Source organism: Peromyscus maniculatus, chromosome 8 (assembly GCF_049852395.1).
Source record: "Peromyscus maniculatus bairdii isolate BWxNUB_F1_BW_parent chromosome 8, HU_Pman_BW_mat_3.1, whole genome shotgun sequence".
NCBI lineage: Eukaryota > Metazoa > Chordata > Mammalia > Rodentia > Cricetidae > Peromyscus > Peromyscus maniculatus.
In genome coordinates, this window is record NC_134859.1 from 34,193,894 (window position 1) to 34,221,856 (window position 27,963).

General features: G+C 41.5%; 1 protein-coding gene across 3 annotated transcripts in view; it reads left to right on the forward strand.

Annotated features, from left to right (window-relative positions):
* The window catches only part of Rnf130 (ring finger protein 130), a 108,611-nt gene that overhangs the window by 29,926 nt on the left and 50,722 nt on the right, over positions 1-27,963 (forward strand). For all 3 annotated transcript variants that reach the window (XM_076578255.1, XM_076578257.1, XM_076578256.1), the window contains exon 3: positions 21,854-22,104. In XM_076578255.1, coding sequence (XP_076434370.1) covers positions 21,854-22,104 — 251 coding nt within the window. The remainder of the gene's footprint in view (positions 1-21,853; positions 22,105-27,963) is intronic.

The window sequence follows — 27,963 nt, forward strand, 5'->3', positions numbered from 1 at the left end:
TTCCTGACACCCTGCACCCATGTACCTGCATAGTCACATGCTTGTACCACACACACACACACACACACACACACACACACACACACACACACAAGTACACAAGTGAAGAGCGGGAAGTTTGTCAGGTAATGCAGATTTCTCATCTGCATTCCTCACAACATCCCTTTATTCTGATACGCGATAGAGGACCCAGTGAAGAAGAAAACATAAAGGACAAGTTTTGGGAAATGCTTGGATCAGTGTACTTGGAGAGGCTCTTCATGCTCATTGATACATTGAGGTCTCAGATGTATGTCTTAGAGGTACTAACTCTTTGATAAAACCATTTGCTGGACTTGTTTGACCACACAATTCTTTATCATCGATTATAGTAACAACAAAAGTAAAGAGGTTCAGAAGCAAAGTACAGGGTGAATTCCAGAGGAACTGCAACTTCTGTAAGGTACACAGAATAGAGGTGTACATAAGGCAGTAGCAAATGGCAGTGCATTGCATCTAGAAATACCGTATGTCAGTCCCATCAGAGAAACCTTATAAATCAGTAATAAGATAAACCTAATGTTACAATAGATAAAGGATTTGGTGATTAGACATTTCAGTAATAATTAGGAAAAAATGCGATCTAAACAATGAGATACTGTTTCACACCCATTGGAGTAAAGGTAACTGCTCTTGGGACTATGGAGCCAGCTTGGAAACAGTTCAGCAGTTTCTCTAAACTTAAGCATAGATTTACATATGAGTCACAATCTTACCCCTAGAGGCCAACACAAGAGAAACAAAAAAAAAACAAACAAACAAACAAAAAAAGAAAGCAAACAAGAGGGAGTTGTCCACAAAGATGTACATTTAAATGTTCTAGTAGAGTATTTCAAATAACCAAACTAGAAACAACATGAATACCCATCAGTTAGTGAGTCAATAAACAAAACAATATATGTCCATAAAGTAGAATGCAATTTATCAACTAAATGGAATTAACTGGGCTACAGAAAGATTGCTGTGGGCTAGGGGCCAGACATGGCTACATATTGAGTTTTAGGCCAGCCTGGGCTACAAAGTAAAACCTTGTCTCAGGAACCCTACAGATTTTATATATGGATAAACCTCCAAGTAGTATGTTAAATAAAAGAAGCCAGACACGAAAGCCAACTGTTGCCTGGTTCCAGTTTATATAAAATATCTAGGAAAATCAGATTTAGAGAGACAGAAAGCAGGATTAATGGGTGTGAAAGATAACTATTAATTGAGTGGGGAATTTTCTGGGAATAATAGAAATCTTCTGAACTTGGATTGTGGTGATGTTTGTACATCACTATAAACTTACTGGGTTGTGTACTTACAAAAGGTCAGTCTGGGCTGGAGAGATGGCTTAGTGGCTAACTTCACTCACCACTTGTAACTCCAGATCCAGGGGGCGTGATGTCCCCTAGCCTCTGTGTGGACCTGTACTCATGTGAACATGCCCATATACAGACACATGCATTTTTTATTCATTTTACATAACAACCACAGTTGCCCCTCCCTCCCCTCCACCCCTCTCCCCGCATCAAGGCTGAGCAAGGCACCCCATCATATGAAATGAGCTTCAAAATTCCAGCCCATGCACCAAGAATAAATCCTGGTCCCACTGCCAGGGTCCCCTTTTAGTCTTAAAAACAAAGAAATATAAATCTATGACATGTAAATTATATTTCATTAAAGATATTTTTAATGCAGACTAAAGATAAAAAACAACATAAAATAAATTTCTGCTGAGAACTTGTCGTTTTAGTCTAATACTGAGGGAACATGAGACAAGGCAAAAAAAAATCATTAAAGGAGAATAAAGTCACAGGAATAGTCTGCTTCCTTTTGCTAGAAAGGACATAATTGGGACAGTTGACAAATTACAAAATAAGAATCTTTTTTTGTTGTTTGTTTTTGGTTTTGTCTTGGGAGTTTGGGGGGAGGGGCTTGTTTTTTGTTTTTTGTTTTTTCCCCAAGATAAGGTTTCTCTGTGTAACCAACCACCCTGGCTGTCCTGGAACTTACTCTATAGAGGCTGGCCTTGGACTCACAGAGATCCACCTGGAAATAAGAACTGAAACAGTTCTGAGTTATAGGTCATCAAATATTTCTACATTGATACATTATCAAGTGTTCATGGATTGTCTGTTGTTACTTTTATTCCCATTTTAAGGATTCAGAGTAGAAATTAAAAGTCTATAAGGATATAACCTATATTTCAAAGTAGGTGTAAAATAGAGAAGTGCTTTGCTTCCTGATAGTGAAGACATGCCAGGTGTCTTTGAGAGTTAAACTGAATGATTAGTGACAAATCCAAAATCTGCTTTTTGGTCAGATATAAGCTGAAGTACACTATTAGGGTGTTTCATTTAAATAGAAGTTACATAATTATTCAGATAAAAAGCATGGACATAGTCTTAATAAAAAAGCAATAGGAATAAATTTATCCATTGAAAGGATTTCTATGATACAGTTTTACTTAAGAGATTTGACAATAGTATTTTATTTGGGAATAATCTGTAAGAAGGCTCAGATTTGCATGTGCAAGGCCTTTAGCTTGTTCTTGATAGGAGAGCTTTTGCACTGTTTTCTTTGAACTCCTAGGCTGTTGCTCATTGCTTCCTGTTTTCCAAACCGAACAAATTCTTTGTCTCACCCATCCAGTGAGTTCAGACTCACTGTGTTAGTTAGGGTTTTCTATTGCTGTGAAAAGACACCATGACCACAGCAATTCTTATAAAAGAAACATTTAATTGCGGTAGCTCCCTTAAAGTTTCATCAGTTCAGTCCATTATCATCATGACAGGGAGCATGGCAGCGTGCAGGCTGACATGGTGCTGGCTGCATCTTGACCCGAAAGCAGCAGGAAGCCAACTGACAGTCACACTGGGTGGTGTCCTGAGCATAGGAAGCCTCAGAGCCCGCCCCCACAATGACGCACGTCTTCCAACAAAGCCACACCTCCAAATAGTGCCACTCCCTTTAGGGGCCATTTTTTCCCAAACCACCACACTCACCATCAAAAAACATGACAGTGATTTTTTTTTTTTTTTTGTCAAGAGAACCTGACTTTATTGTTCTTTACTGAGTTAATGTGGCAACCCAAAATTGCCAACATTAGAATTAAAAATCACCCACATCCAGGGGATCTGATGCCTTCATCTGGATTCATGCTCGTGCTGCAGACACATAAATTTAAGTTTAAATAAATTTTAAGTCTAAAGCTGAAACTGACCCCTTAGTTCTCCAAGCCTGGTGTTCCCACTGTACCTGGAGTTTGCATTAGTACCCCGCTCCCATCTAATGTATTGATAGTAAGTGAACACTTTAGAACAAGAGTTCAAACCTTAAGGGACAGACAGAGGCCTATGAATGGTGCTCACAGGGGGGGACAGTGATTTTTGTCCGGCTTACTGATCTCCATTTATAGTTGTCCCAGCCTCTTCTATTTTGTTCTAGTCTCCAAGTCATGAAGCCTGATAACTGGAGTCCAGATCCCCAGAACACACATAAAAGCTGGGCACAGTAACACAAGCATTTGTAATGCCTGTACCAGGAGATGGCAGGCAGAAATAGACTCCCCGGAAGCTGATGGCCCAGGTAGCCTGGTGTAGGCAGCAGTGAACAAGAGAGGCCCTGCCTCAAACAAGGTGAGGGGCGAGGCGCAGCGTCCAAGCTTGTGCCCTGACCTCCACATCTGCGCCACATCCTGCATGCTTGCACTCCTCTACACTGATGTGCACACACAGTTTTTACAAGTTTATCACACTCTTCAAATTTGCCACTCTAGTTGTAGAAACAAGATTAGGTTTCTGGTAGATGGTGTGGCATCTTTAAAATGGTGAAAAAGAATCTGACATGTACAATTATAATAGTGTAGTTTGAATCTTATATCAAGTTGTAATTACAAGGCTTGTGAGTTTGAAAAAGTAAGTCTTTAAAATATATCTTTATTTGTAAAACACCTGAAAGGTATCTGTCTAATTATCTTCCCTTTAGAGTGAGTGTGAAATTTACTGATATATAATTTTTTTTGTTTTTGTTTTTGTTTTTCGAGACAGGGTTTCTCTGTGTAGCTTTGCGCCTTTCCTGGAACTCACTTGGTAGCCCAGGCTGGCCTCGAACTCACAGAGATCCACCTGGCTCTGCCTCCCGAGTGCTGGGATTAAAGGCGTGCGCCACCACCGCCCGGCTGATATATAATTTTTAAGTTATATAATCTTTGTGCCTATAATGACAAGTACCTCTTAAAAAATTATGAAATCCATGTATTTATTCCTATAAGTTTAAGGCTGGTATTTGTTTTGTTTCCAAGCATATTTTTCTTCATTCTTGTGACATGTTTTTCTATACAAGCTAATTGTTTTTAACTGTGTTTACCACAAAAGTTCATGATATGAAGTTATATTTGCTGTATGGCAAACGTTCTGTGAAACACACTGTAGGATCCAGAATGTGTTCCTAAGGAACGTGTCCACCACTAGAGAGACAGACATGCATGAAGTGAGGGAGCTTCTGGGCATAAAGGCTCCTGACTGTTAAATGGAAGGGATTTTGATTGTTGATCAGAAGACTTGATTGTTGAGAAAGTGTCATTCTTCTAGGCCCAAAATATTTAAGATGATTTAAGATTTGACAGAAAGATACTCTCGTTAGAGGAACCACATCAGTCCAGACAGTTACAGTTGTGGAGGAAGTCTGAGGATAAATAGCAGAAAATGAGGCTGAGCTAGCTGAAAGCAAGTAGAGGGATTTGAATTCTTTATAATACTGGTTCTCTTTTTTTGTGTGTGGTCTTGTTAGACCTGTAAGCATAAACTTGGCACACATGGCACCTCTTTTCATGGACTTTGGTCATGCATAGAAAATAAACACTGAATTATGACTACAAGAAGGCTTTAAGTTGAAAGGATCTGAGGGGGTTCCCAGATGTTTGAGGGAAAAAATGGCCAGGAGGTGCTTCATGAGCAAAAGATCTGTATGGAAAAGAGCAAAGCAAGAATGATTTTAAGTCTGGGCTAAGGGTGGGAGTGGATGGGAGTAGGGTGTGAACTAATCAGTGTGGCTGAGTATAGAGGGATGGTCAAGGTAAAAGCAGACGAAATTTACAGGCAAAACATGCCAAAGGCAAGAACTATTATTTAGTAACAGTTTGTGAGGATTTTGAAAGAAGTGGGGAGGTGGTGTTCTCTGAGTCAGTGAGGTTGATAGCATTTATTGAATACTGCATTGTCCCAGCATGGTACTAGGTTTTCCAAGGGTGTGAAGCCTCCCATCTGTAGCAGCAAAGTAGCTGAGCACCCCCATATTGGGTGTCTGGCCTCTTCCCTAATGCCTAATAATTGAGTACTCCCTAACATCTAATAATTGAGTACTTGAAAAATCCTGAATGCAGCATTGGGTAAGACTTGTGTGGCAAAACAGGTCCTACAAAACACAGTTCTCCAAGGTGAATGAAATGCTATGAGGAAGAGTACAGAAATAGGAGAGCCCAGGGAGAAGACCTGACTGATATCACTTGAAATTTGGTTATAGAAAGGTAAGTGTTTCAGCCTTGTGATCTATTAACCTATTAGCCTATTAACCTCTGAGAAATACTATTAAGTAGAACGAACTTTTGTATGGATCATCTGAAGCCCTCTGGCTCCCATCCTTTCAAGGAGTTATTCCTTTGACAAAGAGTCTTTAAAACTGTGGTCCTCTTCTACCTCCTATTCCCCAATCTCATTTATATGCATATTGCATACTAGCAACTCTTTATTCCCCATCTCACTCACAGGGCAGTAGGCTCTAACCCTCCCCAGATACCACTCTCATCCTGTATGGCAGCAGTTCTTGTTCAAGGACCTTATGGCAAAATTACTTCTGGTGCACCTATCATACAGATGCTAATTCCAGAACCCCTCCTTCCCCTAGACCTGGAACTCCGATTCTTAAGGGGTGGATGCAGAGGTCCATGTTGTGCCCGCTTTTACACTTACAGCATTTCTGTCAGCCCTTCACTTCAGTAAAGGGATGTTGGATCAGTGCTTCTCGTTGCTATGCATCTGAAGATGAACTAACATGAACTGACAGTGAAGAACTAAGAAACAGGGGCCTGCCCTTGGTGAGTTTACAGTCCAAGGCCCTTGTCATCTTCAGAGACCTTCTTTGTACCTGACAGTGCTGTCCTTTTCCTGTTATGCTGCTCTTTTCTTACTTGACTGGCAATATGGAAAAGATCCTAAGTCTCTTCAAGTTGAGATTTTGTGTCTTTCCTTCCTGTTCTCTGTAGTGGTCAGTAGTATGCTATAAACAGAGTAAACATGTTGCTTTGATTCTGTTGAGCTGTTTGGTTTTGATATTAAGCTTTCTTCTCATATTACTTAAAATAGACCTTAAAATTCTACATTTTAAGTGAAATACTGTGTTTTCTTGCTTTGGCCGTGCTTTCAGAGCTGGTATGTTCTCCTTGTGAATGCCCTTCATCTGGTGGCTGAAGGACATCTTCCCGATGCAGAGTCTGTGATATCAGTGACAGGAAAGACGTTCAATATGTGGTTTTACTTGTTAGCTCCAGTTAGCAGAATGAGTTCTTTGTTTGCAGCCAGCGGATGTGTGTGGTAGTGTAAGGGAATTATGGGCTCTTGGATAGTAGAAATAGAGCACATCTGTCTGAGAACTAAGACTGAGTTTTACTGGTTTAGATTTTTATATAGATTTTACTGCTGCTCTTTAGTAGCCTGAATAAAATATTATCAGATCATTGCCTAGTTGGAATCTCCATCTAGTCCTGTATGTCTTTAGGAATGTGTGCATATTCCTAACCAAGTAATAGTGTTGCTTTTTAATCTCCGTGTCAGTCAGCAGTAGCAGTCTTACGGTCTCTGACTCCTGAACGGAAGCAGTTGACTGGCTCTTGTCCTTTTTCCATGAGTTCTTAAGGACTTAGCAATGAGTAGAAAATATACTTCATAAAATACAGAAAACTGACTTTGAATATAAAAATATACCTTACAAAATTAGTTTAAAACGGCCACACACTGCAAAAAATACCTTTACATATCAACAGTATGAACTCACTCACCGTGAATGATTGAATAATATAGTCATGCTGCTGTTTTGTCATTTAAGGGTTTTTTTTGGGGGGGGGGGGTTGGTTGGGTTTGTTTGTTTCTTTCTTTAGATTCTTACTGGCTATGGATTTAATTACCTCAGAAAAGAGTGAGCCTGCAGTTTTAATTGTACCGTGAGGCAGGCCGAGTTTATATGTTCAGTTTTGTCTATGTTTCCAATATTTCTCCTGTATTTTCTATATAGTGCATATATTTTTGTAAACATTAAAAAAAAACTGTGCCATGTGTGGTGGCACACATTTTTAATCTCATCCCTCAAGAGGCAGAGGTAGGTGGATCTCTTGAGTTCAAAGCCAGCCTAGTTTACATAATGAGTGAGTCTGTCCAGGACAGCAAGGCTACATAAAAACCCTGTCCAAACCTCCCCTCCCCAAAAAAACAAAAATTAAAAGAGTCTAAAACTGAGACAATGAAACAGTGGGTTTTTTTAAGGTCTATTTTTATTTGTATGTGTATATGTCTGTAAGTATATACCACATCTGTGCTGATGCTCATAGAGGCCAAATTAGGGCCAGACACCCTGAAGCTGGAGTTCCAGGTGGTTGAGAACTATACACAGTGAGTGCTAAGAGTTGAACTTGGGTTCTTTGGGAGAGTAGCTTTTAACTGCTGAGCCATCTTTCCCCTGAAGCAGTAGTTAAAAATAATAATAATAGCTTCAAAAAATAAATATAATGAATCCATTTGAAAACTTCCCATAGATTTTTAACTTTTCCTTGATTTTACATATCTTAAGTGGCTGGAGAAACCCTTCTTTCTACCTCATGGGTATTTGAGTACGACCTGCTCTATTTCTTTCTTGTTTGAACCATCATTGATTTATATCATTGTCTGGTGCTTATCTTTTCCCACTGGCCACAGAAGAGGAAGAAGATAAAGTAATATTAAGAATCTGCATAGGTTTGGAATTCTAGTTAAGAAATAGGGACCTGGGTTTAGATCTCCAGCACCCATGTGTAACAGCCAAGTTCTGTGATGTATGCACTCAGGGTATGGAGACAGGCAGATCCCTGGAGCTTATTGGCCAGTCAGCCTAACCAGATCTGTAGGCCCCAGAATCATCCAGAGACCCTGTTTCAAAAAGTAAAAGTAGAGAGCCAGTGAGACAGATCAGCAGGTAAAGCACTTGCCTCACAAGGCAAGCCGGACATAACCTGAAGTCAATCCTCAGAACCCACATAAAGGTAGGAAAGGAAAGAACCAACTCTTCGGAGTTGTTCTCTAACCTCCACATGTGTGCAGTGACATATGGATGCCCCCTAAATTATAATAAATTAAAATGTAAGGAATTTTTTTAAAAGGTAGAAAGTGATAGAGAAAGACAGCCAGTGTCAACTTTTGGCCTCCACACACACACATGCACACATCATCATGAACACATGTATGCACACCCCTACATCTACACACAAAATAGAAATCCGTCTCACAGGTTACAGATTAGACGACATTAAGAGATATATAGAGTTCTGGTGGTTGGTGTGAAAGTTAACATATAGGCTACTCTCCTCCAGCTTAAATCATCCCTGCTTGGAATGCCTGACTGTGTGCTTAACCACCTATTTAAAAGTATTTTATAAGAAAGTTATAACAAAGCATAAATCTAAGAATTTTACTCGAAAAGGACACAGCACTAAAGAGAGAATCTTGGAACACCAATAACAAATAATAAGGTATTCATTAAGTTAACATGCAAACTGGCTTGTTAAAAATCAGTAACAGGTTTGTGGAGATATCTGGCTTAAGGAAGAGTTCAAGGGAAGAAATCCTAGGACCCTTAATTTCATTATTATTGGCTGGTGTGTGCCAGGTTACTAAGAAAACCCCTGGCTTTGTCCTTGTGGACATTCTCTACTATGAGGTGGTAGTCTTACACTACTCTTGATATTAGAAGCATTATATTCATTTTTAGCATTTAATTTTAGCAAGAAACTTAAAATACTGCTGTCTAGAAAAGAATAAGATGGAAAAATTGTAAACATGCTCTCCTAATGAGTATACTTGGAATTTGAATGTCAAAATGAACAACGATAGTAACTATTTTAATCTGTGACTACATACTCATATGAAAGGTAAAAGAAAATGGAAATTTCATGACGAATGGAGTATTTGCCTGGTCTAAATGCTTCCTCCCAGATAGTTCCTGATGACACAGGGGAAAGAGTGCCTTCCTGGTGCAGATGTCTGGAGGACATCGCTTTCACAGATGATCAGAGTAAACACTGGTAATGGATGGATCAGAACTGCACCATCTGCTAGTGAAAAGCACACACCATGGCATCTATGTTGGTCCTGCCAGAGGTGCGTGACCTGGACCTAGCTGTGAGGAAGCACCCTCTACAGAGTAGCTGAGCTGTAAACTCTCAAGGTCATCAACAGCAAAGAAAGACTGAGTGACTGTTTGAAACTGACAGCGTCTTTAAAAACCTAATGGCTAAGTGCTTTGGACAACTCTGATCTACACTTCTATAAAGGGCCTTATTGGGGAAACTGGGGAGACAGGAAAAGGATTCTGAAATGAGATGGCATGATATATCCATTTGTATCCATTCTTACTTTGGAGGGGTTCTTTCCTTCTCCCTCTCCTCCCTGCCTCTGTCTCCCCCTCCCTGTGTGTGTGTGTGTGTGTGTGTGTGTGTCTGTCTGTCTGTCTGTCTGTCTGTCTGTCTTTGTATGTGTGTAGGAAAATACATACTCTATATCTAGGATAATGAAATGAGTCATCAGGCCAGCAACTCGCCCTCAAAGGTTCTAGGTTTTAAATAAATAGGTATTTCCAACTTTTCTGAAAGTTTTGTATTTTTTAAAATTAATGAGTTGGAAAATATATATGAAAACTACATTGAGATTCCATCTCACCCCTTAAGTGCTGGTGAGGCTGCTAGGGGAGGTAGGATGGCAAGGAACCAGTGGGGATGCAGATTAGTCCAGCCACTATGGAAATCAGCATGGATGTTCCCCAAAAACTAAAAATAGAACTACTATCTCATGCACTTGTACCCACTCGTGTGAGTGTATCTGAGGGAATCCAAGTCAGCATGTGATTGCAGCAGTAGTCACAGTAGTCAAGCTTCAGAACCAGTCCATGTGTCCATCAGCAAATGAATGGATGCAGAATGTGGTATATATACCAATGGAAGTTTAGGGGCTTTTATTGTTTTGTTTTGAGACAAGGTCCGTAACTTATGTAGCCCTTGCTGACCTAGAACTCAGAGGGGATAATTTGAGGGGGGCGCTCTATGAATAGTTCCTTTGCGGCGGGGGGTGGGGGGGGGGGATTGGGTGGGGAGCCAGAATTAGGGCTCCAAGGAAGATGTTTTTGAATAGTTGAAAGACTCTTGTGCGGGAAGGGGGTTTTCGTTGCTTCTGGAACATGCAGTTTGAAATTGGAATGTTTCTTAAAGTCAGTGCCAACTCATGATTTATTGACATGACTTTCCCTTCACGATGTGCAGTGTTGTACCTTAACAGTTGATGTTGTGGTTAGAGACATGGCTCAGGTTAAGCTACTCTTCCAGAGGTCCTGAGTTCAATTCCTAGCAACCACATGGTGGCTCACAACCATCTATAATGAGATCTGGTGCCCTCTCCTGGCATGAAGGCAGAATACTGTATACATAATAAATAAATAAATCTTAAGAAAAAAAAAAAACAGTTGATGTTGTTTGTACCATCAGTAGATGAGATATAATGTACTTGGTGCTGCTTTATCTAAGGACAGAGCCAAGAGTTATGGATGACATTTAGCCATGGATGGGCATTTGGAAGTCTTTATTTGGGCAAAGAAGATTTTCTTTATACTTTAACTACCTGTAGCTAAAACTGGTTACCTTGAAAAGGCTGGTATTTGCAGGGTTCTTATAATCTGTTGGCTATGGGTCACCACTCCAAAATCTTTCAGCCAGAAACTGAGATGTATATAGGTCTTTGTTCCTACCATCTCTTCATTTTTAAGACACAGAAAGACCCAGGCCAAGATTACCAAGTAAACTCACACAGTCAAGAGGTAATGTGAGAAAAACAAGAGTTGGCATTTAAGTGCTTGTCTTAGCTAGGGTTACTATTGCTGTGATGAAACACCATCACCAAAAACAACTTGGAGAGGAAAGGACTTATTTGGCTTATACTTCCATATCACTGTTCATCATTGAATGAAGTCAGGACAGGAACTCAAACAGTCAGGAACCTGTTGGCAGGAGCTGATGCAGAGGCCATGCAAGGGTGCTGCTTACTGGCTGGCTCCTCTTGGTTTGCCTAGCCTACTTTCTTATAGAACCCAGGACTATCAGCCCAGGGGTAGACCCACCCACAATGGGCTGGGCTCTCTTCCATCAATCACTAAGAAATTGCCATACAGGCCTGCCTACAGCCCTATCTTCTGGAGGCATTTTCTCAATTGAGGTTCCCTCCTCTCAGATGACTACAACTTGTGTCAAGTTGACATAAAACTATACAGCACAAGCCGGGCAGCACTCGGGAGGTAGAGGCAGACAGATCTCTCTGCAAGTTTGAGGCCAGCCTGGTGATCTACATAGTGAATTCCAGGACAGCCAAGGCTACAGAGAAACCTTGTCTTGAAAAACAAAACAAAACAAAACCAAAAAAACCACCAAAAAACTATAGAGCTCTGTATATTGTCTTTTAGCTTTACTGTGTGAGACTGAAGAATTTCTTTTCCAAGGAGTAAAGGAACATGGGCTCAGTGGACCTCAGTCTTTTTGAAGTCGATAACCTAGTCTCGTGTCCTAGTGAGCATCAGTGACTGAGACCTCCCTTGGTAGCAGCCACGGTTGGCTCCCCTGCAGTCTTCAGTTGGTGCTGTGAGATTTGTGGATTTGGGTGGATGTGGATGTCATCATCCTAACTCCACCACAGCTGCTTTGATGCCAGTGCACTTCCATGACAGAACTGGATCTTCCAGTGTCATGAGATCCACGCTCCCTCTGTCATCGTTTACTGCCTTGTTCCATACATCACATGTCTTGACTCTCAGCTACTTATCCACTCATAGTTCTGCTGTAGCCCTGAGCAACTTCAGGTGAATATTTTAACCTAAAGGGATTTCCTCCTCGGGTCCTTCGACCATTCATTTCTTCGGGGACCTGATCCCATAGCTGTTCTCGTGGGCCTTCCCACCTCACTGAACTGTTCATCTCAAGTCTCAAACTCAGTATCTTGCTTTCTGATCACTGCCTCTGCCTAGTCTCCCCTCTCCTTTCATTTTGCGTTCTTGAAATTTCCAGTTTCTTCGGCACATTCTCCATCTTTTTCCTCTTGACTCCACTATGCGATCTCCTTAAACAAACCACTACCAGTCACTTTTAAGTTTTCTTAAAGATTGTATTATGTGTTTATCTTCATGTATGTATGTGCACCACATGTGTACCTGGTGTCCTCAGAGGCCAGAAAGGGTGTTAGGTCCCCTGGAACTGGAGTTAGACATCTATGAGCCACCATGTGGTGCTGGGAACCAAACCTGAGTCCTGTTACGAGCAGCCAGTGCTCTTAACAGCTGAGCCATCTCTCCAGCCCTAGAATGGGTTACCTTGACCAGCAGTTTCACCGGGGCCAAGACTGTCCAAAATGTGGCTCACCAGATACCCTGTGAACCATTTGGTTCTCCAGATTCCTTGAATGTTAGGCTGAAGAATTTGGATTTTAACTTTACAGGAAGGAAACAGCAAAGGCTTTTGAACAAGAGTGACAGGTCAAAGCTGTGTTTTGAGAAATGAGTAACAAATCTCGGGAAGAGATCTATCATTGAAACAACCATCCTTGAATCTGTTGAAATTACTGCCATGCCCCCGTCTTGCCTCAAGCTGACTGGGCAAGTACTCTGCCACTGAACTACACCCTGGTTGTGGTGGTTTGAATGAGAATGCCCCCCATGGGTTCATACAATTGGGGAGAATAGGAGGTGTGGCCTTCTTAGAAGAGGTGTCTCATTGGGAGAGGGCTTTGGGGTTTCAAAAGACTGGCTCTCGGGGCTGGGGATTTATTTAGCTCAGTGGTAGAGTGCTTGCCTAGCAAGCACAAGGCCCTGGGTTCGGTCCTCAGCTCTGGAGAAAAAAAAAAAAAGACTGGCTCTCTGCCTTCTACTTACAGATCAGGGTGGGAGCTCTCAGCTGTTCCTGCCACCATGCCTTTGCTCTGTCATCCTGGACTCTGACCCTCTGAAACCATAATCCCAATGAAAAGCTTTCTTTTCTAAGTCACCTTGGTTATGGTGTTTTGATAGAGCAATAGAGAAGTAACTAAGATGCCTGCCAAACGTGAAAAAAGGAAAAACTACGTACACAGCTAAGGACTTAAGCCAGTGGAGCCATCCGTGAACAGACTAGACTGAGACAGGTGGGGGCAGTGTGGGGTTTGGCTGTCTCTTGACAGATGAACAGAGTGCTGTAGAAAACCCCTGAATTACACCTGTCATTTCACTAGCCATTCTAGAACTTGGAGGAGATTTAAATCTCTTTCACTTAGCTTGTGGTGTTCTGGTTAACATATGAAAGGTCGCTGGGCTCTGCAGGAATAACTCTAGTGCCGTTGCCAGTAACTACCCGGTGTAACTCGAGGGTGCTTACTATGAAAGTGAAGTTTCCTGAAATTGCCTATCTGTGGGTTTTGAAACTCTTTAGAGCTTTGCATGGTGACTTGAATGTAACAGACAGATTCAACTGTTGGCCTGTTTTGAGTGGGATCTTCCACAGAGATGGGATTTTCTAGAAAGCAGGTAAGCTTGCAGCAGAACAGCTGAACTGCCTTTCTCCATTTGTAGTCTGAGACCTCAGATAGCTCCCCCAGCCCCTCTTCCTGCATCCCAGCTGCACTGGGTTAGTCAAGAGACTTACTGCAAGGCAAGGTAAAAGGAAGGAATCTGTTCTTTCCTCCTGGGAGACTCACTCTCGGAGCTGAAGCTGAATCTTCTTGGAATCAGGAGGGTAGTGTTGGTCTGCAAGTAGCTGAGTGTTCCTGAGCTAGTAGGGAACAGCTGAAAAGGGAATGGAGTCCTACATTCTGTAGTAGGATTGTGAGTTCCTCCTTTTACTTTCTGTGAATAACAATGGATAAACTCATCAGCTATATAGCATTTGTTACCATCTATCATGAAATTTGCAGTCAGTACCAAACTATTTGAAAAGAGAAACTGATGTTCAGGAGGGTTCCTCAGATTACAGCCTCTGATTCCAGAGACCAAAAGGAGGGTAGTTCAAGGTTCCTAATTTGGCACCTTAAAGTTGATTTTATTGTAGGCATAATTATGGCAGTGTGGTATTTTTCCACTCATCCTTTTTTCTCATTGGACTATAGAATATCTGGTAATCAGGTGTCTTTCAGAAAGACAGATAGCCCAGCAGCTCTGCGGCCATTGGTGGTAGTAGCTTTTGTGATCCTGGGACTTGAACTAGAATATTACACATGCTGCACTTTCCACTGCTGCTGAGCTGTGCCTCAGCTCCTTTACATTTACTGTTTATTTGTTGTTGTTTTTGAGACAGTATGTTACTCTGTAGCACAGGCTATCCTGTAACTCAATGTAATCCTCCTGCCTCACCTTCCCCAATGCTGATTTTATAAACATGATCCACCATACCCTGCTTCTTTTTAACTATTTTATTATTGCTTTTGAAGAAAGAGTCTTGTGTATGCGGGCTGGCCTCATAATTGATGTGTAGCTGAGGATGACCTTAAACTTCTGACCCTTCTACCTTCTGAGTACTGGGGTTACAAACATGAACTATCATGTCTGATTTTGTGTGGGGCTGGGGATCAAACCCCGGGCTTTGTGCATGCTAGACAAGCTTTCTCTCAACTGAGCCACACCTTAACCCTCCGTTTTTATTTTTATTTATTTTGAGATAATGTCTTGTTGAGTTAACTAAGCTTCCCTTGAACTTGCCAGCCTTTTGCCTCAGCCTCCTGAGGAGCTGTGATTACAAGTGCACACCAGGCCCAGCTTCATTTTGTGTTTTCATGGGGGTGGGGGAGATGAACAAAAAATATTGTAAATGGCTCTGATGACAGAATCACTTCTGGAGATTAGAAAATAACAGTTTGATAGATGTCATTATAGTAATTATTTCATCAGTGGATGCTGTGAGCATTGAGTAAAAGCTTTTGAGGCTCTAGCTATTCACATGATCAGAAAGTATTACTTTACAGATTGCTTATTAATTAATAGAAATACATTTATTTATAATAAAATCTGTCAGGTACTAGTTACTCAAGTCATAAAGTTTGCCATCAGTAATAAAAGTAAAACCACCATTTGTTTCCTGAGGTGATTCCCTGGAGAGGGAGGGAGGAAAGGAAGGAAGGGATTACCTCATAGCTCTCTTACCAACTATAAGAGAACATCCATCAGGAACTGATCAAATAAGCCCAAATAGAAAGGCATTTTAAAAAAAAATATCAAATGGCTGAAAGGCATTTAAGGAATTGCTCAACATCCTTAGTCATCAGGGAAATGTAAATCAAAACAACTCTGAGATACCATCTTACACCTGTCAGAATGGCTAAGATCAAAAACACTGAAGACAGCTTATATGGAGCAAGGGGAACACTCCTTCACTGTTGGTGGGAATACAAACTTGTACAACCACTCTGGAAATCAGTATGGTGGTTTCTTAGAAAATTGGGAATAAGTCTTCCTCAGGACCCAGTTATACCACTCTTGGGCATATACCCAAGGAATGCTCAATCTTACCACAAGGACACATGCTCATCTATGTTCATATCAGCATTATTTGTAATAGAAAGAACCTGGAAACAACCTAGATGCCCCTCAACTGAAGAATGGATAAAGAAAATATGGCACATATACACAATGGAGTACTACTCAGCAGTAAAAAAAAAAAAAATGATATCATGAAATTTGCAGGCACATGCATGGAACTAGAAAATATCATCTTGAATGAGGTAACCCAGACTCAGAAGGACAAACATAGTATGTACTCACTCATAAGTGGATACTAAATGTGAGGAAAGTGATGGCCAGACCCACAACTCTGGAGAGGCTAGCTAACAGGGAAAGACCCTAGGAGAGACACATGGATGGCCCTGTGAAGGAGAAGTGGATGAGATCTACATAAGTGGACTGGGTGTGGAGGCGGTGGCAGAGGGCGAGGAGTGGGGCATGAGAACATAGGGAAATGGGAGGGTCAACCTGGAACAGGGACAGAGTGGGAGGGTAGGGAGGAAGATAACCATGATAGATGAGGACATCATGGAAATAGGAAGAGGCAGGGTGCTGGGGAGGCTCTCAGGAATCCACAAGGTTGACCCCACCTTGGTCTGCTGGCAGTGGTCCAGAGGGTTCCTGGACTGGTCTACTCTAGTGACCAGCCTAGCAAATAACCTAGCTGTCATCATAGAGCCTTTGATGGAGGCAGATACAGAGATCCACGGCCAGGCACCAGGCTGAGCTCTGGGAATCCAATTGATGAGAGAGAGGAGAGATACTGCAGGCGAGGGATGTCGAGATCATGATGGGAGGACGTGCAGAGATGACCGGCCACACTAGTGGAAGCCCATGAACTGTGGACTGGTGGCTGTGGAGCCCCCATGGGACTGGACTAGGCCCTCTGGATACGCAAGACGGTTGTTCAGCTCGAACTGTTTGTGGAGCGCCCAGGCAGTGGGATCAGGATCTGTCCCTGGTCTATGGGCAGGCTTCTGGAATCCGGTGCCTGTGGTGTGACACCTTGCACAGCCTTGGTGCAGTGGGAAGGGGCTTGGACCTGCCTAGGCTCAGTGTGCTGTGCTCTGCTGACTCCCCATGGGAGACCTCGATTTGGGGGATGTGGGGATGCGGGGTGGCTTGGGAAAGATGGCTGGGGGTGGGAGGAGGGGGGATCTGTGGATAGTATGTGGAGTGAGTAGAAAATTTCTTAATAAAGAAAAATGAAAGAAGAAAATATCTGCCTTAGACTCTTCAGTAAGGGCAGCACAGACAGCTCGGTGGTTCACACCTGTAGTCCCATTGGGTGGAGGCAGGAGTATCAGGACCATGAGGTGGTCTTCAGCTATGGCAAGTTTTGAGGCCAGCCTGGACTATGTAACACCTTGTCTTGAAAAATAAAAACAGGGCTGGCGAGACCCAAAGGCACTTCCAAACAAGCCTAGCAACCTAAGTTCTGTCCCTTGGGGTCCACATGGTGGAAAGAGAAAACTAACTCCTCCTGCAAGTTTTCCTCTCACCCCAAGCACATCATGGCACGTATACACACACATATAGTGAATAAATAAAATCTATATATTTTTTAAGTCAGTTTCATGAACAGTGGACTAAAAATGACTGAGAAACTATTTTAGATCAAAGGAAACTATAATGAGACAAGATAGCCAGGTGCAGTATCCACAGCCCTTGGTTACATTATTAGGCTGAATCAGAATATTTTAATATAAAGTGTATTAAAAACTATATTATTTTATCAGAAGTAATTTTTAGTAGAATTAATAAATTGTGAGCATCTGAAATAACATTGTTCTTAGTAGATATTGCTAAATTATTATTATTATTATTATTATTATTATTATTATTATTATTATTATTATTATTTTGGTTTTTCAAGACAGGGTTTCTCTGTGTTGTGCCTTTCCTGGAACTCGCTTTGGAGACCAGGCTGGCCTTGAACTCACAGAGATCTGCCTGCCTCTGCCTCCCGAGTGCTGGGATTAAAGGCGTGTGCCACCACCACCCGGCGCTAATTAAAGATTGAAATGTCCTATTGGTTGTAGTTTGTTCTCAATTGGTCCAGCAAAAAGAAATACATGTAGAAAGGCCAAAGTGTTTCCTGTTTGCACACCTAAACAAAGGTACATAAATGTTCCCATAGTGTTGAAACTGTTCCATTTGAAAATTCTCAGAATACAGGGGTTGGGGAGATGGCTCAGCAGTTAAGAGCACCGGCTGCTCTTCCAGAAGACCAGAGTTCAATTCCCAGCACCCACATGGCAGCTCACAACTGTCTATAACTCTAGTTTCAGACACCTTCACACAGGCATACATGTAAGCAAATACCTATGCATATAGAATAAAAATAAATTATGAAGAAAAAAGAAAAGAAAGTTCTCAATAAAAAGAGGAAGAAAAGAATTGCTAATTTAAGTAGCCACACTAAGGTACAAAAAAGAATAAGTTGGAGGGCTGGAGAGATGGCTCAGTAGTTAAGAGTGCTTGCTGCTCTTCCAAAGGACCTGAGTTTAATTCCCAGAACCCACATTGGGCAACTCACAATCACCTGTATCTCCAGCTTCAGGGAATCCAACACCCTCTTCTGGCCTCCACAGGTAGCAACATAAACATGGCGCAGATATACAAACATATACATAAATATAAAATTAAGTAAATGAATCTATAATTAAAAAAGTAAAATGAAAGTTTTTATAAGTAACTAAAAGCAAGGATTACAGTAGTCTTCATTTGATCGTCAGCTCAAAGAAATTAATACTATCTGTGGCGGTTTGAATGAGAAAGTCCTCCGTAGGTGCATATATTTAAACACTTGGTCCTCAGTGGATGGTGCCATCTGGGGAGGCTCTGGGGGTGTGGCTTTGTTGGAGGAGGTACATGTGGAGTCCAGCTTTGAGAGTTTAAACTCCTGACATTTACTGTTGCTCTCTCAGCTTAGTGCTTGTGGTTCAGGATGTGGGACTCGAGAGATGACTCAGAGGTTCAGAGCACATTCTACTCTTGCAGAGCACCCGAGTTCGGTTCCTAGCACCCATGTCAGGCCTCTCACAACTGCCTGTAACTCCAGCTCCAGGGGATCTGATGACCCTTCCTGGCCTCCTCAGGCAGCTGCAACTGATGTGCACAAGCCCATACATAAATACATAATTGTAATTAAAACGGAACAACTTTTAAAAAAGAAGGTGTGAGCTCTTAGCATCCAGTTCCTGCTGCCATGCCTGCTGTTTGCTGCCATGGTTCCCTGCTATGATGGACTCGTTCCCTCTGGAACTGTAAGCCAAATAAACCCTTCCTTCTGTAAATTGTCTTGGCCACACTGTTTTATCACAGCAATGGAAGAGTGATGCATAGATGCCTAATTGTTGAAATTCATGGAATTCCAAAGCCATGTCTTAGTGTTGCAGAACATAGGTATAGTGATGGACTTAACACATATTTTATGCTTAAATTGTTTTCATCATTCTAGTTTAATGAATCCTTCTCTTCTGCCAATCACTGCTATTCTGATTCTGATTTCATCCTGAGTGTTAAATTTCCTCTGTTGTCTTCCCTCCTGAATATGGACCAACACTCCCAAGATCTTTTTTTTTTTTGTGTATGTGTGTGTACCTACATGAGACTGTGTGCACCTTGTGTGCAAGAGCCCTCAAAGGCCAGAAGAGTGTTAGTTCCTTTTAGAATTAGAATTACAGTGGTTATGAGCTGCCATGTGGGTTCTGGGAATCAAACTCCACCCTCTGCAAGAGCAGCCAGTGCTCTTAACCATTGAGCCATCTCTTTAGCCTCCATCCTCAAATGTATAAAGTGTCTGAGCCATCTTAAGTTAGGTTCTTTGAGTCCCGCTGTCCTAGCTGTCGGTGTTGGGGAGAAAGGGTCTGCAGTGTACTTTATCAGGTCTGTAACAGACCACTGCTTCCACTAGTATTTGGATGTGCTTGGATGACTTTTTTATTCTATCACTTTTAGTCTCCCTTGCCAGCACTTCCCAGTCTCTTCCCTTGTGCTGGGATGATACGGCTATACCAAGATTCATGCACTCTTGCCCTCCTGAGAGTAGATTCCTTTTTCACATGTCAGTTAAGATCAGATAATTTCCTTATCCTTTAAGAAGTGAAAGGAAAATGAAAATTAAAAGAAGTGGAAGAAAACCTTGACCATGGTATGTGCTCAATGAATATTGACTGATGTTGAACTAATTAAGTGTTTCTTTCCCAAACAGCTCTCCTGTTGAGATTAGTTGACTCGTCCATTTAGTGTTCGGTTAAGGAAATTACTGGATTGGTTCCCTTGGCTACCTGTGCAGCTCTCCCCACTACTTTCCAGCTTGAGTCTTCAAGAGGGAGCCTCAGAACTGATTTCTAAAACCACTTGTACTTGGTGTGATTATAAAGCAATGAGACTGATTGTCATATGTCGTTTGTGGGATCCGTCTCAGTTACTTTATAGCCATACCTGGTATCCTACACCACAGATCATGCCTGTTGACGAACATTGTAAAAGCACAAACTTAAGGTTTCTAGATGGAAATTTAAACTGGTTTAGCATTATTTTATGATTTCTTTTTTAACTTACTGGCCAGAGGCAGGTATTAATTTAATAATGCTAACTTTAATTTTGCAGTTTTGTTTTTGTTTATACATTTTTAAAGCAAAAAATAAAAATAAATTGATAAACTACTATGCTGATAAAATGACTAAAACAGTTTTGAATACAATACATTGGGCTGTATTTTTCTTAAAACTTTTGTTACTGAGTTTCTGTTGCATGTCATCTTGACTTCTAAACATAACAAAATATATAAAACCAAATAAATATTTTTTAATATTCATTGAAGGAGCTTTCAAAAGGTCAAATTTTGGGGGTACTCTGCTTGCTTGTTTTTAGGGGATATTTTATATTTGGATGCACAACCCTTCTTCATACTTCACATAGTGATTATAATTTTCTCTTTCCCAAAATAAAATGGGAAGCCTAGCCTCCAGTTTTTCTCTGGGTTCTTTGGAAAAGATGCATTATAAAAGTTGCATGTTGCCACACTTACCTTTCCCTTTAGAAAGGACAGCTGCTGACAGTTGCATGTTGTAGAGAAGCTTCCCTGTTTCCTTAAAATAAAGTGAAAAACTGTTCCCTATTAGAGGACAGGTGGGCTAGTGATCCATGATATCCTTGGGGGAGTAACTACTTGCTTTGACTTATTACTGTCCCTGGAAACCATATAAGAAAAGGACTTAGAAAAACAACCAAACCATCCTTGTGATTAATTTACATAATTTGTGCCTGTGGGCAGACTTCTGAACAGCTATTAGAAGCTGAAGGCTTTGGGTTCCATTCTGGGTACTAGTCCAGAAATTTAAAACTTGGACCTGCCTAGAGGATTTGAGTGCACTGAGCATGGTTAGACATGATGGGAGTCTGGGACAGAATATTCAAGTTTGAGGCCAGCCTGGGCAACATGAGATACTATCTCCATTTTGGGTAGGGAAAATTGTAAGTTTTTGATCCAGAAGGGCTCTGGAAGGAGCTTTACTCCTGTTAGCTCTAGACAGAAGACCAAAGTTAGTTTCAAGTGTTACCAGTTAAGTCACTCTGTAGCCAAGTGTGTGTCCTAAGACGTGGTTCTTTCTGTTCCCTGTACTAGTTCTATACACAGTTGTTGCTCAGCAGTGCATGTCAGAATGATTAGTGCAAGGACCACCTATTCATACCATAAGTGACAGCACTTTTCTCAAGATCTTTTGCTGTAGACCCACCCTGATTAAGACACAGGTCGCTGGCTTCATAATGTTCTCGATGCAGCTGTAAGGCAGCTCATGCTGGACTAGAGTTGTTCTATGCCTCGCCTGTTTGTCTGGAGTACTGCTTGTGTTCCCGCTCCTGTCAGTGTGCACAGCTGCAGCCTCATGTCAGCTCAACAGTGGAGTCTGCAAACCTTTCTCAGTAGCAGAAATTATGGTAATTCCTCTAGGGAACATAGATGTATATTTATTTGTCTCTGAATTTCAGATGTCACTTGAGTCTGTGTATTTGTTTTACATTACAGGCACGGGAGATATTATTGCTGTCATGATAACAGAATTGAGGGGTAAGGATATTTTGAGTTATCTGGAGAAAAACATCTCTGTACAAATGACAATAGCTGTTGGAACTCGAATGCCGCCAAAGAACTTCAGCCGTGGCTCTCTAGTCTTCGTGTCAATATCCTTTATTGTTTTGATGATTATTTCTTCAGCGTGGCTCATATTCTACTTCATTCAGAAGATCAGGTACACAAATGCTCGCGACAGGAACCAGGTGAGCTAACTAGTATTCTAACCAGCCATAATCCGTGAGGATCCTGTGATCATGCAGCTTAAATACTTCTTTTTATAATATATTTAAAAACAAAACCAACAACAAAATAAAAACATGTCAGGAGTGGTGGTGCACACCTGTGATATCCTGCACTCAGGAGTCTGAGGCCAGCTGGGCCACACAATGAGTTCCAGGCCAGTCTGAGCTACACTCCATTTCAGTTTTAAAAAAAGAAGACGAAAAGAAAGAAAGAAGAAATTGCTTCACATAACCACGGTATTATTATCTCAGTAAATGAACTTTTTTTGACACGTTTCTTAACCTATAGGCTCTCTCAGATTCTCCAGCTCTGCTCAAATGTGTCCTTGATAACAGAGAAAATCCCCGGTTGGTTAGGTCAGAATGTGGGTTACTTCGGTTGTGCTGTCTTTTTACTGTTTCCTGACACTGGCATCTCAGGAGAGCACAGGTCAGGTGTTTTGTACTTGTCAGTGTGACGTATCTCATGGCTCCATCCAGACTGTCTGCATTTTGTCAGCTTCACCAGCTCTCTTTAAGTGTTAAGGTAATGGTAGCTTTGCTGTCTGTGATTTATTAGAAGCAGTAGAGATCCATTTCCCCAGTCATGTCCTCTTGCCTTACTATAGTAATATCACAGCACAGGTCCACTGCTGTTACTGAGTCCACTGATGTCTTCAGAGCTGTCCTGTGTAATTTGTGCTCATTTATGTGCATGTGTGCTTCTGGTCAACTCCATCACATGCAGAGTCATGAGCTCACCACAGTCAAGCTATACAGAAAAGGTCATCTGTTGTCTCATAGCCAGAGACTCCCTCTTCCCCTAACCCTTCACCACCACTAACCTGTTCCCCATCTCTGGTGTTGTCATTTCAAGAATGTTGTATAGCCAGGTGGTGGTGGTGATGAGTGCACTGGGAGGCAGAGGCAGGCAGATCTCTGTGAGTTCAAGGCCAGCCTGGTCTACAGGGAACTAGTTCCAGGACAGCCAGAGCTATCAGAGCTATGCAGAGAAATCTGTCTTGAAAAACAAAACAAAAAGGAGTGTCGTATACACTTTATCTGGAGAGCTAAGTTTCTTCATCTTCATTCAGCATGGTTCTCTTGAAGTCCTAAATCCTTACTAGCTGTGTACATTGGTAACTCTTTTTATTGGTGCGTAGTATTCCATAGTGTGGATGTACTCTAATTTACTTAGCCACTCACTCATTGAAGGATAGCTGAATTATTTTCAATTTGAGGGTGTAAGAAAACAGCTATGAATACTTGTGTCCAAGTTTTTGTCTGACCATGAGATTTTTTTATTTCCTGGAATAAAAATATAACTTCTGAACACAATGTAAGTAAATGTTTAGTTTTTTTGGTTTTTTTTTTTTTTTTTTCTTATTTGTTTTTTTAAGACTGGTTTTCTCTGTATAACAGCCCTGGCTGTCCTGGAACTTGCTCTGTAGACCAGGCTGGCCTCGAACTCACAGAGCTCCACCTGCCTCTGCCTCCCAAGTGCTGGGATTAAAGGTGTGTGCCACTACCACCTGGTGGCTAGTTTAGGATTTAAAAAAAAAAAGATGTCCTTTTCCAAAGTGGCTTCATCATTTTACCTTCCTGCTGGCAGTGTGTGGCTGATCCAGTTCCTCCGTGTCTTGACGGCATTTGGTATACATTTCTCTTTTTGTTACTGTAATGTCCATTTCTCCAGTGGCCATAATTGAACACCTTGCATACATGCATGTGTGATTGTTCTGTGTAAGTACATATGCATATATGTGGAAGGCAGAGGTCAGAATTGAGTGTGCTGGGGTCACACATGTGTCCCACTGCACCCAGGTTTGTGGTGCTGAGATGCAGATGCAGGGCCTCATAGTTGTATGGCAGACACTGTGCTGACAGCCATCTCCCCACCAGGGTCATCTTTTCCAGTGTTTCAGGGAAATGTCCACTTGAGTCTGTTGCCATTTTCTTCCTGGATTGTTTGTCTTTTACTGTAAAGGATTTTTTTTTAAGAGATTTGATTTATTTATATTTTATATGTTTGTCTGGATGTATGTTTGTGTACCACGTATATACAATGCTCAAGGAGCCCAGGGAGGGTGTCAGATTCTCTGGAGCTGGAGTTACAGGCAGTTGTGAGCCATCATATGGGAAATAGGAATCAAACTCAGGTTTTCTGGAAGAGCAGCCAGTGCTCTTACCACTGAGCCAGCTTTCTGGCTCCCTGCTATTGAGTTTTTAGACTCTGTGTATTATAGAGATAGTAGTGCTTTGCAGGTGCTTTCTTCCTGCTCTATACTCTGGCTAGTCAACCAGTTTAACAGTCTTGAAAAACAAAGTGTTGGGGGTTTTTCTAATTTTGATAAAGTTTAATTTGTGAATTTTCCCTTGAAATTGTACTTTTGGTGTCAATTGTAAAAAGCTCTTTGTCTCACAAAGATTTTCTCCTTGCTTCTAAATGTTTAAAGTATTTATTACATTTTAGAGTCAAGTCTACAGTTCGTTTGTCTGAAGCTGTCTCTCTTCTGATGCAAGTATTTTGTGCTGTAAACTTCTCTCTGCACTTCTGAAGAAGTGCTAAGGCTCTGCCTCACAGATTTTGACATGGGCTTTCATTCAGTTCCTCATTCTCCTCCCTCAGGCCCCCCAGTGCTGGGAAAGTAGCCGTGCACCAGCGCTCAGCCTCGTATTTTTTCACTTGACAGTTTCTTCTTGAACCTGTGTGTTGAGAAGTGCTTCATTCCCCTTGTCTACAGAGTGCTGTGAAGGAGTGCTAATGCTGCCTATTTGCTCGCATTATGATCAGAGAAAGACTTTCAGTTCTTTTCTAATTCTTAGACTTGCTTATGACCCAGGTGTGGTTAATCATGGTGCTTAATGTATGCAGCAGAGCATGTGTGCTCTGCCATTGGGGCACATCCTGGAGATGTCAGCTCAGTGCACTCCGCTTGCTCCTGTGAGCAGGTAGGGTTGGGAGATCACCTTCCCACTGAGGGCACCTAGTGCCAGATTCGGGGGAAGAGTAAAATTTTCTCTTTGGCATTTGGCTAAAATAGAGCAGACAAAGCTCTGAAGGTTTTTGGACGAGAGTCCCCTCCTTTCCAGGTATTTTGATTAGGACAGTCAGGCTTCTCTTGACTTTGGCTGGTCCTGCAGACAGTACTGGGCTGAAGACTTCTGTAGCACATTGTTGGGAATCGGAGGGGCAGGGCAGTAAGGGAGCCCAGAGAGCTCAGCACCCAGTGTCCATTCAAGGCCAAGGCCCTAGACAGCCCTTCCTCTTTCTCTGGAATGACAGTGTGCGCTAGCTTTTAAAAAAAAAAAAAAAATTGAAGATTTGGGTTTATTATTATTAAATACCATATGAATAATTAATAAATATTATTAAATGCCATATGGAACACCAAAAGTAGAATAATCAGGAGTTCTTCTGAAAACATTTTAATCAGAAAACCAGTGATAATATTAGAGCTGAATGGGGCACATCCAAAGGCCTTTGAAACATTCACAGTTGTCCTGGGAGCCTGGTATTTGATGATCTCGCATTAATTAGCACCCTCCGTGGGGCCTGATTGTGATGAAGGAGTAAAAAACTCACCATCTGCCACAGGCCACAAAGGATGCTTGTTTCCCAGCGTTCCTTGCAGCTCCTTTCAAAGCATCCCTCTCCAGACAATACTTTAGTGGAAAGTGATGTTCTGACCTTTTTTCCTCCTTCCGTTTTCCCTAAGGTGGAGAAATGCTTGATGAAATTTTTATGTGGCTTAAAAAGCTTAGCTCATGAAAGTTTAATGTGAAGGTGGCAGCAGCTCAACTGGTTGGAACCTTAGGCTGTTTTAAAAAGAAGCCTGAACTATTAGCAAGAAAAAAGCTGAACTGAAGGGAAAACTGAGATTTCCTTACAGAATTCTGTCTTGATGCTATTCTTTCTACAGAACATGCTGCTCAGGAGAGCCACACGTTCTGGATAACTTGGCCAGCATAGAGCAGTAGTTACCCTGCAGATCACTCTACGTGTAGTGTGAGAACCACTGCTGAGCCTGTAGTGTGTCTTCCTGAAAAACTACTGTGTGGATACCAAGATGATATGTAAATTTAGACCTGCTTATTGTGTGTATGTGCGCACACACACACACACACACACACACACACACACACACACACACACACACACCCTACCACATGCGTGGGGAGGTCAGAGGACAACTCGCAGTAACTGGTTCTCTCCTCTACCTTGGGTTCTAGGGATTAAACTCCTGTCATCAGGTTCGTACAGCAAAGACCTTTAACCACGAACTCACAAGCCTAGCTTAGAGCTTTGAATCATTCAGTGACAGTTATTTTATACCAAAAGTAGATGTCTGGTACTTTTATATTGAAAGGGTTCATGAAGATTTTTTGAGAGATGTCAATATTTAAAAACAATCCCATTAATATTGTACCTTTGTATTAGACCTTTAGTCACTGTGACAGAGTGACTGATACACACAAGGGAGGAGAAAGAGTCTGCCTTCCCAGTGTCAGAGGTGTAAGTCCGTCATCACCAGGTTCCATTGCCTTTAGGCCTGTGACAAAGAAGAAACGTGGAGGAAGGGCATGGCAGGAGAAAGCTATTCACATCATGACAACCAGGAAGCAAAGAGGAGAGACAGGGCATGGACAAGGTACCCTTTAGGTCAGGTGTAGTGGTGTACATGCTTAGAAACTGAAGAAGCAGCTAGTCAAGGTTATCCTTGTCTACATAGTAAATTTGAGACCAGCCTGGGCTATGTGAGAGGAAAAAAAGATACCTTCAACTCCTAGTGGCCTGCTTCCTCCAATTAGGCTCTGCTTTCCTTTCTACAGTCTCACCCTCTCCAGAGAGTCTGTTCAGATTCCATTCCATCAGTGGAGTGCTTAAACAACTGATTAGGTCAGAGCCTTGATAACCTCATCCTCTGTAGAGATGCATCATAGACACTCAGCGGTGTGCAGTACTAATTTCCTAGGCATCTCCCAATCCACTCAAGTTGTCAAAATTAAACAGCAGTCTTTAATCCTAAAGCAGTCTAATTTGATTCCTAAAGCAGTCAAATAAAATTGCTATTTTAGGGGGCTGGAGAGATGGCTTAGAGGTTAAGAGCACTGACTGCTCTTCCAGAGGTCCTGAGTTCAATTCCCAGCAACCACATGGTGGCTCACAACCATCTGTAATGAGATCTGGCACCCTCTTCTGTATACATAATAAATAAATAAATCTTAAAAAAAAAAAAAAAAAATTGCTATTTTAGTGGTGAAGAATAAACCAGATATAAATTTTTTTCACAAGCTAACAACCTCCAAAATTTAAAATACCTTCTTGGGAAATTTTCTTAGAAAATGCATATAAATTATAAAGTATTTAAACTTGTAAGTACTTTAATACTTCTTGCTTTAATATGCACATACAGTATTCTTGGTTTTGTAAATACCTCATGGTTACGGAAATAACCTTTTATTGCCCAATTTTGCCTTAGATAAGTATCACATCAAGAATGCATCGCATGCCTGGTATAGAAATACGCTGAATTAAGCCAGACATGGTGGTGTACACCTTTAATCCCAGCACTCAAGAGGAAGAGGCTCTGTGACTCCAAGCCTAGGCTGGTCTACAAAGCAAGTTCTAGGACAGCCAGGACTACACAGGGAAACCTTGTATCAAAAACAAAAATAAAAAAACAAATGAAATTATATATATTGAATTTCCCTGCATCAGGAAAACTAATGCTTTGCACTTATACAGTTAATCTTTGAAAATGACAGGTTTTACCACTTTCTAAAGTAGGGTAGATGGAAATAGTGTATATATTGTAAAGATTTTTCTCCATTGAAAGA